Source organism: Amborella trichopoda, chromosome 9 (assembly GCF_054954075.1).
Source record: "Amborella trichopoda isolate Santa Cruz 75 chromosome 9, AtrichopodaSantaCruz75HAP2 v2.0, whole genome shotgun sequence".
Taxonomy (NCBI): Eukaryota; Viridiplantae; Streptophyta; class Magnoliopsida; order Amborellales; family Amborellaceae; genus Amborella; species Amborella trichopoda.
This window is the reverse complement of record NC_142344.1, coordinates 52,510,252-52,525,355: the sequence shown is the minus strand read 5'-3', so window position 1 is coordinate 52,525,355 and position 15,104 is coordinate 52,510,252. Positions and strand designations below refer to the sequence as shown.

At 31.6% G+C, this 15,104-nt stretch overlaps 1 protein-coding gene across 1 annotated transcript; it reads left to right on the top strand.

The window, feature by feature from the left end:
• Positions 1–9,777: 9,777 nt before the first annotated feature.
• Positions 9,778–14,425, top strand: LOC18441581 (putative serine/threonine-protein kinase WNK6). The gene is made up of 7 exons (XM_088846139.1): positions 9,778–10,378; positions 11,236–11,273; positions 11,483–11,710; positions 11,836–12,056; positions 12,144–12,301; positions 12,427–12,871; positions 13,244–14,425. The coding sequence occupies exons 1-7, from the start codon at positions 10,304–10,306 to the stop codon at positions 14,185–14,187; spliced, it is 2,109 nt and encodes a 702-aa protein (XP_088702265.1). The 5' UTR covers positions 9,778–10,303; the 3' UTR covers positions 14,188–14,425.
• Positions 14,426–15,104: the final 679 nt, after the last annotated feature.

Below are 15,104 nucleotides of genomic sequence, written 5' to 3'. Positions count from 1 at the left end.
AAAATTAAAAACTTTAAAAAAAAAAATATTAAAAAAATTTAAGTGAAGTGTATAATATTTTATTACATACTTTTATCTTGCAAAAAAAATTGAAATAAATTTTTATAAAATAATATTTAAATATTATGGTCCTTTTAATGATCCCAAATAGATCTTCCTAGATTAAGATATTATTTGACGATATTTTTGTCATGTAACATCTTCTTCTAAGAATTAACATATTCATCCCAAACCTTGCATGAAAAACTTTCTAGTTTTTTTTTTTACAATAATCGCTTACATTAGGAATCAACGTTTATGCGTTTTTTTGTAAATGACAAAAGTAAATTGATGCTATTAAACCAAATAAAAATGCCAACTAATAAAAAAATAGTAAGAAGGAACTGAGTATTATTGATCCTAAGTAATTCCAAAATCCAAGACAACTATTTAAAACCATTATTGAAAGTTTGAAATTTTGATAACAAAAAAGTTTGAAATTGTGAATGCCTCTACCAACATAATTATAATCCCATTTCCATTACACAATTACAATCCCAGTTCCATTATTACAACAATTACAATTACAATTCCATTTCCATTTCCATTATTACAAATATAATTATATCACGCACTTAAAAAATATATATATGAAGCAAAAGTAAGACCAACGTTATCATGCACTTATTTTTTTGTTTGTTAAAAAAAGAAATATAACATTTAAAAAAGAAGAATCGATTTTTTATCATATTCTTCAAAGAATATATTTTTATCATAAAAATATAATTTTATCAAAAATATAATTTTAGTATGCAAAATAGAAAAACACTTTCCATATTCATCATAAAAAATAATTTTATTGACTTAATAATATAAGGTAAAATTAATTTTGTTAAAACAATCGGTTTCTCAAAAACCCCTAAAAGCTAGCAACATTTCGAGCAAACCCTCAATGTTCATAAAATCGAACAAATCAATACAACAACTTTGTAAAGGCTTCCATCATCTTTTAAAGGCACCAAATCCAATAAAATAACAGTCGCTATTTCAATTTGCCCGTTTTTTTGTTTTTTTCCAAAAAAAACGTTGTTTAACATAAAACCGGTCTGGTTAGAACAAAACCGACCGGTTAGACATAAATGCCACCGGTTCGACCCTAAATTGGCCGGTTTTGTACCTTATTTTTTCATGAGAGGTAGGTTTAGGTAATGGTACCCCAAAACCGGTCCTAACCGGAGTCGGAACCCTAATGGTTAGCTGGTTCCGGTTCTAACCGACTGGTTTTGCGAACACTAGTGAGGAGATGTATGGTTTGCACCAGTGTTCGTAAAATCGAATAGAACGGTTAATCGGACATGGGCCCAGAAGCGGTTTAACCGATTAGTAAATCGGCCACTTGGTTCTAACTAGATAAGTACCGAGCAGTAAAAAAGTGTTGAAAATAATAAAAAAGATATAAAGAAAAAAACTACTAAAATATGAAAAGCATAACAAGAATGTTTAAAACAAAACACATTCAAATGAAGTTGAAAATTAATAATAAAAAAAATAGATTTTAACGAATCGATTTATGCTTGGGTGTATTTTTAACATTTTTTGAAAAAGATACCAAAATATAAATGTGAGTATTAAATGACCAAAACAATTTTTAATCTCTACTATAATATAAAGAATATTAAAAAAAAAATTACAAATCAAATTCCTTATTTTTGAAAATTTATATGCTTTAAAAAAATATAGTAAATACCGGTTGATCACCAAAACCGCCCAAAATTGGTGGCCGGTTCCGATCTAACCGAGCGATCAGATCGCTGCGTTTTGCCAACGCTAGTTTGTACTTTGCAATTTAGCGACTAGTGTTGAGGACAATGCTAAATTTCCTGTGGCAATTTCAAATGGGTGAAGTTTCTATAAGTCTGAGGTTTTATGAAAACAAAATAAAGCCTCACCTCAATTTGTAGACATTTCGAAATGAACTTCCTATAAGTCCTAGGTTTTATGGCAACAAAATAAAGCCTCACCTCAAATCCTTGTCCAAAAAGCATAATTGACGGCGGAAATTTTCATCATGGCTCTAAAATCAATTTTCAACAATGACAATGAAATTTGAAATTCAAAAAATTGTACAAATCTTACGAATCCATGAGCACTTATTTTAAGGGCAAAATGGATGGTCTATATAATTTGTTACAAAAACTATATTTTTAGAACTTAAAATCTCATTTTGTTTTCACAACCATAATGTTCAAGCCAAGAGGATCGACGCAAAGTTTTTCTAATGCTTTAATTTCCATTTTTTTTTATGAAAGTGATGCTTTACTTATTTTGATAGGGTTGCCGCCCCATCAAACCATTTTCCAGTCAGATTGAGCCAAGTCACAACCAAGCCAGTCATATCTTAGCCCTGGACCAGGCCCATCCTGGCCTGGCCCTTGGCAATGGTGGCCTAGCCCAAGGCCAATCCTCAGGCTGCCATTGTGGCATATGCCCTAGTTTGTAGGGTCATACTGACTGGGCCGGATTGGGCTGCCCTCCCCATTTCCAGCTCTAGAGATGAACAATTTGAGCGTCTTCTAGTGCCAAATCGGCTCTTACCAAATGGAATTTGTACCAATGGGATGTGAGATACGACTTTACTTACCATACATTTTCCTTATTTTTAAATTATTTGGCATATTAAAAAGGGGCACACAAAACTATTACAGCATACATTGTGGGCTTTATTAAGAACGTAAGGACCTGTTAGGTTCTTTGGATTCAGATTTTTAGGAGTCACTTTTTCGGGAAAAGCTGCGTCAATTGTATTTGGTGCGCTTAGATTAAACATTTATGTTGGAATTGAAAATTTCATGAAATTCGTGAATGCTCATTTTAAGCTTAAATTTTGGAAGGGATTGTATATTACCTTTGAAATAGGGGAGGTCACAATTACTTACAATTATCCGATGTAAAATCAGGGAGCTTGGATGTGTCATAAAGTTCAAGAAAATTTATCTTCAACTTTGAGCTTGGCCCATAAAATAAATGCTGCCACCTAATTTCACATCTAATGGTCAAGATTAATTGTGACCACCTTGTAAAAAAAGTAAATGCTTTCACTATATACTTTTCAATTTTGAAAATACCAATTCCAACAAAATAGGTGGAATTAACATTTCATGGAAATGATCCATTTTGCTGCCGAAGAACAAAAAGTAAAAATTAAAATTTTAGATAGGTAAACTATAGGGAAAATATCTCCATATCGCTTATTCTTAGGTTTCATTTTTTGATAAACCTAATGTTTCAAACAATATCTTCTAACGCTATAGTCACTTTAAACCTATTTTTTAACCAAAACAAATGTGAGAAATACAAGCTCTATTTAAATCCAATCATTTCTCTCTTCACTTATATACCCCAAACTTCTCTCTTTCTCTCTCTTCGTGTGTCTCTCACTCTCTCTCTCCTCCCTTGTTTTTCCAAACACCCCTATCTCTCTTCTCGGTAACCTCTCACCTCCATGAAGTCTCTCTCTAGAAGTTTGGGATGATGGCTTATAGAAAAAGCATGTTTTTTTAAATTTGTTTGACCTAAAAAGACATGCTTAAATTAGCTCAGAAGGTTATAAAAAATAAAATCTACAATTTGTATGCTCTAGATTTATTTTAAAACCTTGGATCTATTGTGAAATGAAACATAAAAATAAAGGGTATAGAGATGTTTTCCCAAAATTATATCAAATCTTAGAGAGAGAACATAATAAAATTTTAGAGAGTGAAACTATATCCAATTTTAGAGAGAGAAAGTATACAAATTTTTTTAGAGAGAAAAAATGTTATAATTATTTTAGAGAGAGAAACTATATCAAATTTTTAGAAAGAGGAACTATCTCAAATTTAAAGTTTTAAGGTTATCATATTAAAATTTTAGAGAGAGAACTATCTCAAAGCTTAAGTTTTAGAGAGAGGGAGTATATTAAAATTTTAGATAGAGAAACTACATTAAATTTTAGAGAGGTGAACTACTTAAATTTTTTTAAAGAGAAATATCTCAAAACATTCAGAGAGAAAAATTATCTCAAATTTTAAGTTTGAGAGAGAGAGCTTATTAAAATTTTAGATATTAGAAACTATATCAAAATTTAGATAGAAAAACTACCTGAAAATTTTTAGAGAGAAAAACTATATTAAATTTTAAATTTTGGAGAGAGAAAATATCGTAAAACTTTAGAGAGAGAAACTATATCAAATTTTTGATAAAAGAAGTACCTGAAATTTTTAGAGAGAGAAAATATTTAAAAAAATAGATAGAAAATATATCAAATTTTAAGTTTTTAAGAGAGAAAGTATATTAAAATTCTAGAAAGATGAACTACTTGAAAATGTTAGAGAGATAAATTATCTCAAATTTTAAGTTTTAGAGAGAGAAAATATCTCAAAACTTCATAGAGAAAAACTATATCAAATTTTAGATAGAGAAAGTATGTAATTTTTTTAGAGAGAGAAATTATTTTTAAAAAATAGATAGAGAAACTATCTCAAATTTTAAGTTTTGGAGAGAGGAATTTTATTAAAATTTTAGAGAGTGAAACTACATGAAAATTTTAGGTAGAGAAACTATCTCAAAATTTAAGTTTTAGTGAGAGAAAACATATTAAAATTTTAGATATTAGAAACCATATCAAAGTTTAGAGTGAGAAAGTACCTAAAATTTCTTAGAGAGAAACTATCTTAAAATTTTTAGAGTGGAACTATCTCAAACATTAAGTTTTAGATAGAGAAAGTACTTCAAATTTTAGAGGGGGAAACTATATCATATTTTAGAGAGAGAAACTACTTGAAATTGTCTAGAGAGAAAAACTATCTCAAAAATTTTATAGAGAGAAACTATCTCAAATTTTAAGCTTTAGAGAGAGAAAGTAGTGCAAAATCTCAGAGAGAGAAACAATACAATTTTTTAGAGAGAGAGTATATATTTTTTTAGAAAGATAAACTATCTCAAATTTGTTAGAGAGGGAGAGAGACTATTTCAAATTTTAAGTTTTTGAAAGAGATCGTATTAAAATTTTAGAGAGAGAAACTATCTCAAAATATTTAGAGAGAGAAAAAGGATTTGTATTTCCAAAAACAAAAAGATATTCCAAGCAATCCAAATGGTGAATTTGCATTTTCTTGATTTATACAATATATGATCCAAACGGATATTTCAAGAAACGTCAATTCCAATAAATCTCAATTACAGGATTAACTTGTCTCAAAAAATCCAACCATACTTTGATAAAAAGAAACATCTCCATATGATGTAAAAGATAATCCTTTCCTTCCTCCCAATTATTCCGCCCCTTCCCCCAAAAAACAAAAAAATTTAACTATTGAAACGTGGACGGACAACTTTCTCTAGGATATTTGTGAAGGCTCAGGAAAACTCTCTCTCTCTCTCTCCTTTTTTTTATTTAATCACAATTCAAAGTTAATATTTTTTTCCATATTTCTAACTTCATAGTTTAAATGTGAAGGCGGCCATTCACATGCAATGACTTTAAAATATTAAGAAAACATTACGAGACTAACAAAATTCATCTCTTCTCTAGAATCTTTCTCAATCTCATAGTTTGCCATTAAGAAACTATGAGTAATATATAATCAACGCTAATGTATATTGATAACATTTAATATAATCAACATTGAAATACAAGTATGTTAAGAACTATAACTATATTAATAATCATTTAATTGTATATTAATAATATGTAATTATAATGTTAATTATAAGAGGAATAATATTATAGTATCTATGGCACTAATTATTATTATTTTATATAATTATTTGTATAACTATCTCTGAAATACTTTTAAATATTTATATATATTTTAAATACATTAAATAAATTGAACAATTCCAATAGTGATTTACATCTATAAACTCTAATATAATATTCACTTATAATATATTTATTCTAAATATTTTCATCATAATTAATAACTTAAATATTAATGTGAAATGAACAATAATATTTATAATCTATATTATGGAATAACAATTTTATTGTGTTATTATTATTATAATCAAATATAATAGATATTGTTTTGTTACTATGGGTATATATGATTATACAGTTATAATCAGATAATTATTATATGCCAATAGTATTTAATTGTGATTTAAGTATATTATCTTATCTTCTTGGAATTAATATTAGTAGTAGTACTAATTATTTTGGATCAATATAATTGTAGACTCTTACATGACTTTACATGTAGGAGGGATAATAGTATATTATTCTTAAAATTTAAGATTTTCAATCTTTCTCAATGATCCCTCTCTTTGATTTCCTCTCCATCTCCCTCTCTCATGTACTCGTCGCTCTTTTTTGTTTTTATCACTGAAGTTCTGAAAATCTATTTATTTCCTTGATTTTTTCTCCATATCTCTCTTCTTTTAATATTTATTTTCTACAATATCTAACTCAATCATAAATATCTTATATTTCCATGATATTCTTTCCTCATGATAGAGATATAATTATAAATTTTAGTAAACATTTTCTTAGATGTACTTATGTCTATGTGAGAATACTCATGATAGTTTACAAAATTTTAGGAAGGAGATTTTTAGAGAGAGAAATATACTTAAATAATCAAAATTATAGGAATGAGATTTTTGGAGATAAACATCTCACTTAAATCATAAGAAGGAAATGGTAGAGAGAGATTCAAATGTATTTCTTGAAAATATTGAAGTCCCTAGTTCTTAGGCATCAGGTACCCTACATAAACTCTTCCACTTAAAGGTTATGTACCTTACAACATCTCTATAAATAGGGTCTTTCTTTAATCTTGCGATACATGTCTACCCCTTAACTCTGGTTCAATAATGTAACATAGATATAAATACATATATAGGTAAGGTTTATAAATAAAGTTTGTGCTCTTCCTGAGGTCTTTCTCAAACTCATAGTTTACTATTAAGAAACTATACATAAGTTGAGTTTGAGTTCTCCTTCTCTCTCCCCCCCTCTCTTTCTCTCTCTAGATAATGATTGTCTCCCCAATTTAATAGTTTTGTCATCTCTTTTTTACATATTGAACTCCTTTTCTCCTCTCCATGATAATTAGTGTACAAGGATTTTAAACACCCACAACTTAATTATTTATTATTATTATTCTTCCATGCTTGGAATTTAGAAAGAACTGTGTCTACACATCTAAGAGCCATGAGATGATTTGTAATTCCATATGAAGGAGAAATGAGGATGTTTGAGAATGAGCAAAACAATCACCATAATACACGGGGCAGAGTTTAAACGTGGGTTACGGTTTGTATAGAGCCGAGGCTCTAAACAATCAAAGTAGAGCGCACCTTCAAATGTTATTGAGATAGTCTTAAAATATATTTTTGTATTCAATTATAAAATTTAAGCTTCAAACATAGCGTAGATCGACCAGATTTATGAAACCTTGAAAATATTGAAAATTGACAGTAAAAAAATGCGTTACAAAATATACTATTTCCAAAACTTGAAATCTATTTTTTTCTCATCCCCATGCATCTTGATGTCAAGATGATCAATTTAAGGATATTTGGACATCAAAACAACATGTTCTAGTAAAAAGTTTTAAGTGAGCTCTAATTTGATTGTTTAGATCCCCGGCTCTATAAAAACTTTTCCAAGGAGTTCCTATTCAAATGCAAAAAGTCATCTTAGATTAACATAGGAAACATATCTGAAGTCATTTTAGATTCATTTCTGTTTTGGACTCATGTTTATGTAGCTTAAAAATACTGCGGATGAATTAACATGAATAGTGATGAATGGTTCAAAAAATAATAATTTAAAATAGAAAAATGGTTTGATAGGACTACAACCCTATCAAAATAAGTAAAGCTTCACCTCCTGACTCATTGAAAATTGTAATTCGAGCATTGAAAAGCCTTTACATTAATCATCTCAACTTAAACGTTATGGTTGTGAAAAAAATTAGAATTTTAAAATCTAATAAATAATATATATTTTAATAAATTATCTAGACGGTCCATTCCGATCTTTTTGAGAAAACCTTTACATTAATCATCTCAACTTAAACGTTATGGTTGTGAAAAAAATTAGAATTTCAAAATCTAATAAATAGTGTATATTTTAATAAATTAACTGGACGGTCCATTCCGATCTAAAAAGAGGCTTTTAGAGATCCACAATATGTGTACAATTTTATTAGTTTCAAAATTTATTATCGGTGTTAGAAATTGATTTTAGAGTAAGAGATTTCTGTGGCCGAAAGTGCTTTCCAGACAAAGATTTGAGGTGACGCTTTATTTGGTTTTCATAGAGCCTTTGCCTTATAGGAACTTCATCTTTTAAAATAATATATCTTAACTTTTTAAATTTATACCTCTTTTTTTTATATATATATTTATGATTGGCGGTTGAGATTGTGAAATTTTAGTATGAATTTTTAAATAAGGCTGTATTTAAATCGACGTACCACTACCTTATCCCAAACCCAAAATTTCAAGCATACAAATACCCAAAAAAAATTTGACAAAAAAAAATCGTTACAAATACCCAAATTTTCAAGAATATAAATATTCAGAAACGCAGAAACGAGTATATTTCATTCTCTCAAAATTATCTTTCATTCCATTTGTAAGTAGGACTCCTCGCAATCTGAATTATAACATTTCTTATAACAAGAACAAAATAGAAGAGATATGCATATTAGATATGATTTTTTTAGTTAAAGTAAATATTAGATACGATTTCACATATTAAAATGCTTATTTACATTGAAACATAAATAAATAGCTCGCTCAACAGTCTAATGAGAAAAAAAGTAAAGGAAATATATTGTATTATACAAGTAAGGCATCCCCCAAATTTTATTTTTGTTAAAAAAAAGAATAATGTTTTGATGTTGGAAAACCTTCCAATTGATCATCTCGAAGATGTATAGATATGAAAAGAGAATGATATGAAGTTCAAAAAAGAAAGAGTTACCAAGTCATTCCAAAAAGAAAGAAAGAGAACATGAACATCATCATCATTAAAAGTTTTTTTTCCAACTATTTGTAGTCGGCTTCATAAATTTTGATCCGTCAATTTGATCGTGGCTTTAGGATTCATGAAAAGGTTTGACATAGTTTGACGTTAGCTGCCTACCTAGCACAACCCACAACTTTTTACCTATGCTTATTGAGATAGTAAAGTGAAAGTTTAAGGTCTTCACCCTTCTTAGACCAAAAAATACAACGAGTATATGATATCAAATATAAGAGATGATTTTAGACCAAAGGATACAATGAGTATATGATATGAAATATAAGAGATGATTTTTTAAAAGAGAGAAAACAAAAACCTTGCTTGATAATCATCAGGCTTTTATGTCAAACTTAATAAGACAATTTATTTTTAGTACAAAAGAGTCCTAATTATTCTTAATTGTTAGATTTTATGTTAAATATTAAGAAAATAATTTATTCTTTGTACAAAAGACTCACAAATCATTCTTAGATGTTAGATTTAAAATTGGGTGGCTAAAAATATGCCATTGACCAAGTTTATGACGTACCCAAGCTCTCATATTTCGATATTAATGGCTAGAGATTATTTCGACATCCTTATTTCAAAAATAAATAACCTATATATATCATCAAAATCAAAATATATATCATAATATATATCATCATAATATACATCATCAAAATCATAATATGGTATCATACTATACAAAGTACAATAACATTTCAAGTTACAATATCATATTATAGAAAGCACAATAACATTTCATATTAATTGCATGTTACAACGAGCATATCCTATTTTCACAGGGCAACTGTTCGGTTCTCCTTTATTTTCTCAAAACTTCTGTCTCCAAATCCTAAATTCCTCAAATTTGCCGAGCAATTAGGGTTTTATAGCAATTAGGGTTTTCTCATCCAATTGATCAGATCTCTTTGGTGCATTGCCTTAGCTGCTGTTTTTTCCTTTGCTTTTCCTGGGATTTTTTTTCTGAAATTTAAGGTAAAATTGGAGGATTTTTAGGTTATTTTGGGGCTTTGAGGCCTGTTTTCTTTTTCTTGGGAAGGTATGGAAATTAGGGTTTGGGTGTCTTGGAATTTGCGGTGAAAGGGGTTTTTTGGCATGGCAGGGATAATGAAAGTAGGATTTTATTTGAGGCGCTGCGGGATCAGGTCCCGGTTTTGTTATCAGTCGGCATCTGATTCTTTCTCTGTGGCTTCTGAGGCGTTTTCTGAAAAACAAAATAGCTGTTTTCCGGCAATTATGGCCGGAAAGAGTCTCTGATCTCTTGATTTTCGGCCAGTTTCTAGCTGGGTAGGGGGCACCATGGATGGTTTCCGGCAAGCTGAGTCCCTTGATTCTGAAGCAGTGGAGACCGATCCAACGAATCGTTACATTAGGGTACATTGATTCTCTACCTCCCCCCTCAATTATGATTCACACTATTGTTTTTTCTTGAAAATTCAGCGTTTGCAGGATGTGCGAGTCCTATATATATATATATATATATATATATATATATATATATATATATATATATATATATACCCCCTGAATTTTGAAATTTGATATTCTTGTTGAAATTTGATATTCTTGCATTGTGCTTTGAGATTTGAAAATTTTCAGGGAATGGTGCCCCTTATATGTTTATAGATTGTGGTCAAAATTCTGATACTCAAAGTCCTCTTTCAGTTACAGTCTTTCTTTTTCTTTTTTGATGAGGTTGTATAGCACTAAATTCATGGACAACATTTAATCCCAATTGATTTTTTTTTATGATATTTTCTTTTTGCTGAGTACGATAGGGTTTTTGAGTAGGTATCCTGCCATTGTATTAATGTGTGAAAAATGTAGAAGAGATGATAATTACGATGAAGACATGGAAGAGGCTCTTGCGAGCCCTCAATTTACCTAAACTCCTTACTACTTACACTCAATTCATCTCCTAAAGATGTTACTTTGCTTTCATGCATTGGAGGTCTTCCTAGTGGTTTCCTTTTGCAGAATTTGAATGGATTGATTGCTGTCCTCCTTTTCCCTCAAATAATATTTTAATGCCATCTATTTGACAATTAATAATGTCTTTGATGTTATTTATTGCATGTTTTCTCCGAAAGATTGGAATTTTGGGTACTCCCCAAATTACGAAGAAGTAAATCTTGGATAGTCAAAGGCCAAATTCTAATTTTTTTTTTCCGTAATCATTCTGATGATCTGCTACTTATCTGAACTTTTGATGGTTTCTTGTGTTTGAGCAGTACAAAGAAGTATTGGGTAAAGGGGCCTTCAAGACTGTGTATCCTTGTTAAAATTTACAGTCGAACAAAATTTCTATTGTTTCTTTTTCTTTTCTTATTATTCCTAAGGAATTGGATACAGATTTTCATTTTGCGCTTCCCTTGGGTTATTATATACAACGATCTAGGAAATTCATTTTGTAATGGTTTGTCATGCTTAGAACATTGGAGAATACATGTTATTGGTCCCTTAACCCTTTATGTATAGCTACAAGGCATTTGATGGAATTGATGGGATTGAAGTGGCTTGGAATCAAGTGAGAATCGATGACGTGCTGCAGTCACCTGATGATCTGGAGAGGTTATATTCTGAGGTGCATATTTTGAAATCACTGAAGCACGAAAATATAATGAAGTTCTATAACTCTTGGGTTGATGATGAAAAGAGGACTGTGAATATGATTACGGAGCTTTTCACTTCGGGGAGTCTAAGGCTGTAAGATCTTGTCGCCCATTGATTTTTCAATTGTTAATTATTCTCATTTACAATACAGAAAAATTCAGCAAGGTTGGCATAACCTACAAAAGACTTATGACCTTGAAAATTTCTCATGACATCAGGTATCGCAAGAAGCACAAAAATGTGGACTTGAAGGCAGTTAAGAACTGGACAAGACAGATTCTTAGAGGGCTTCATTATTTACACAGTCATGACCCACCCATTATTCATAGAGATCTAAAATGTGATAATATATTCATCAATGGGAACCATGGTGAAGTTAAGATTGGTGATCTTGGGTTGGCAGCAGTTATGCAGCAGCCCCATGCTCGCAGCGTTATTGGTGATTATTTGGAATTTAAACATAATTGCATAATCTTGGTGGTCGTATAATATGAATCTTTGTGTTCATGAAGTTGATCTTTTGTAGGGACACCCGAATTCATGGCACCGGAGCTTTATGAGGAGAATTACAATGAACTTGCTGACATTTATTCTTTTGGCATGTGTATGCTAGAGATGGTCACCTTTGAATGCCCTTACAGCGAATGTAAAAACACAGCACAGATTTACAAAAAAGTCACCTCTGTAAGTTTGTCAAACTATGGGTGCTTCATGTTTGGAAAGCATTCTTATGTTCTTTTCAATACATTTGCCTGAAAATTATTCTCACTAAATTCCTATTAATCTTTAAATTGCGGTTGATTCTACAGGGGGTAAAGCCTGCTTCCCTTGCTAAAGTAAATGACCCTCAAGTGAAGGCGTTTATTGAGAAATGTCTGGTTCCTGCTTCCGAGAGGTTACCTGCTAAGGAGCTCTTGAAGGACCCTTTTCTACAATGCAACAATATAAAGGAGCCTTTGCACGATCCTTTACAGATGCCTGATCATGGGCCTAAAATAGTTAATTCAGGGGATCATTCTATTGCTTTAGAAGGAGATGCTGCCTTACTGGCAAAATCAGGACCCCTTTCCATGGACATTGATTCTGAGTTCAAACAGCTTCCCATCCAGCCTATGACACAAAACAGCAACGGTACCCAACACTTACCTGGCTTGGAGTTTCAGAGGTCTAACAAAAACAATGAATTCAAGCTTAAGGGAGAGAAAACTGGCGACAATTCTGTCTCACTAGTATTGCGCATTGCTGATCCTCATGGTAAGTCAGATTCAATGTCAGGGTCGTTTCCAAAACATCGTTTTTGGGGTAAATAATGTTTCAAGGGCTAAGTCAGATTCAATGTCAGAGTTGTTTCCAAAACATCGTTTTTGGGGATAATGTTTCAAGGGCAATGTTTCGGAAACAGGTGTATGCATTGGGAATTGATCGTGGGTCGTCATCTAAGCATTTTATTAGAACTTGGAGACAGCTTGGGATCAATTCCCATTACATACACTTGTTTTCAACATTAGTCTTCAAAACAATCTGAAATTTATCTGTTAAATTTAAAAATATATGTATTTAAAGATAGGTAGTGTTTGCATGTACATATCAAAAGGGAAAGTTTGAATTTGTGTTTGTTAAATGCAGGTCGTGTAAAAAATATCCATTTTATTTTTTACCTCGACAGTGATACTGCACTCTCGGTGGCTGGCGAGATGGTTGAACAGCTGGACCTCTCAGATCATGATGTGATGTTCATTGCGGAATTTATCGATTTCCTCATATTGAAGCTTATACCTGACTGGAAACCATCTGTGAACAGCTCTTCCTTCATCTCTAGTGAAACCACAGCCCCAGCTGGAGAACCCCATATGGTTCAAAATGAGAGGTTTGCAGTTGGGTATTCGTGGGGTACACAAGTAGTCGAGGAGGAAGTTCTCTCTCATTTAAACATTGGGAATTCATCCCTTAAATTGATCTCAGCCGAAGGGTGTAACCGACCAGCACATGGAGGTAATTTATATGGTACTCTGGATGATATGATGCCTCATGTTGACATTGATTCCCCTTCTAGTGTGGCCACAGGGGAAGACAAGGTTTCTCAAGTGTCCTTTGGATCTGATGTTTTGACTGAGTACGTCCCTGTGGTGGATTTACTTGGCGACCATGACAAAATAGTAGAACGTGTTAGCGATAACGAAATGCGAAAAGGGCTCGCTAATATCACATTTGAGTATGAATCAGGATTTCATTTGGGAAGCGCTTATGACAAGGAAGAGAGCTTTGTTGATAATTATGGATTGATAGAAGGTGTTGATAATGACGAAAACTCAAACCCTAATGCAGTCGGTTATTCTTCGAATATGTCCATGTGGAACTCGACTGATGCATCAAATGCTCCGAGATTTCCAAGCGATGCTTCATCTGTGTCTTCGGTACAAGAGGATGAGGATGAGGAGTTAAGGTCAGAGCTGGAGTTGATTGACTCGCAATATAGGAATTGGTTCGAAGAGCTCTCGAGAAAGCATGATAAAGCTATAGTGGGCGCAAAAAAGAGGTGGATAATGCGAAAGAAGCTGACTGTTGCTTAGTCATTCTACCTGATATAATTTTTTTTGCGTGCTTGTGTCTTCTCTTTTATTTTCTTCTGGTTCTTTCCTTCTCATGGAGATATTTTTGATGTGTTAAAACTTGAGAATTACAAAGTTTTACACATACTATACATGACGTTTGGATCCTTGCTTTAGCATGTATTTAAAATGCCTATGAAAGCAAGGGGCACATCCCTAAGGAATAAAAGAACTGATTTCAGAGCTCTCAAAAGCAAAAGATGCGAATTCCTTTTTATAGTTTTTCTACAAAGCCTGACAGCTTTAGCAAGCGTGATTTTTCTGTGGGATTGGATATTAGAAGACCTTTTAGTGACAAATCGCCCGCCCTTAACCGTTAGATTGTGTATTTTTTTTCCATAAAAATTCTAATTTTTTGTTCTTTTTTTTCTTTTTCTTTTTGCATTCAATGGAATAGCTCGAGTCACTTGATCTTTCATCTGGCTCTTAGCCAGATAGAGGTGATTGTGACTTTGTACCAAAACAATATAAGGTTTTATGGTATGCTTAGCCATTTATCTTTTTTTGCCATATTTTTTCCTCTCGTCATGTTGTTTTCTTCCAATATACCATGTCCTCTCTTCATGTTGTTTTCTTCCAATATAGATGCTTGTGATGTGCTCTCTCTCTCAAAAAAAAACACGATACCTTGCCTACCAAAACAAATGACAAAATCATAAAAAATAAAACAAAAGACAACGCAGAGAAATGAAAGTGAACAATGTGAGGTACCTACCACCTTCTATAATATGAGGGACCAACAAATATGTGTGGATGAAAAATCAAGGCAACATTATAAGCCAAAGTCATGATGTAATCTCATTTCTTGAAGTTCAGTTTGGTATTTGAGTCGGGAATATGTATATCTAATGAGAGCCCGAATCCGAACGAGCACGCAT

Excerpts from the sequence above, each read along its gene's own strand:
- LOC18441581 (XM_088846139.1), top strand. The coding sequence starts at position 10,304 with ATGGATGGTTTCCGGCAAGCTGAGTCCCTTGATTCTGAAGCAGTGGAG. Across the intron at positions 11,711-11,835 it reads ACTTCGGGGAGTCTAAGGCT|GTATCGCAAGAAGCACAAAA; the intron begins GTAAGATCTTGT and ends TCATGACATCAG. Across the intron at positions 12,872-13,243 it reads GCGCATTGCTGATCCTCATG|GTCGTGTAAAAAATATCCAT; the intron begins GTAAGTCAGATT and ends TGTTAAATGCAG.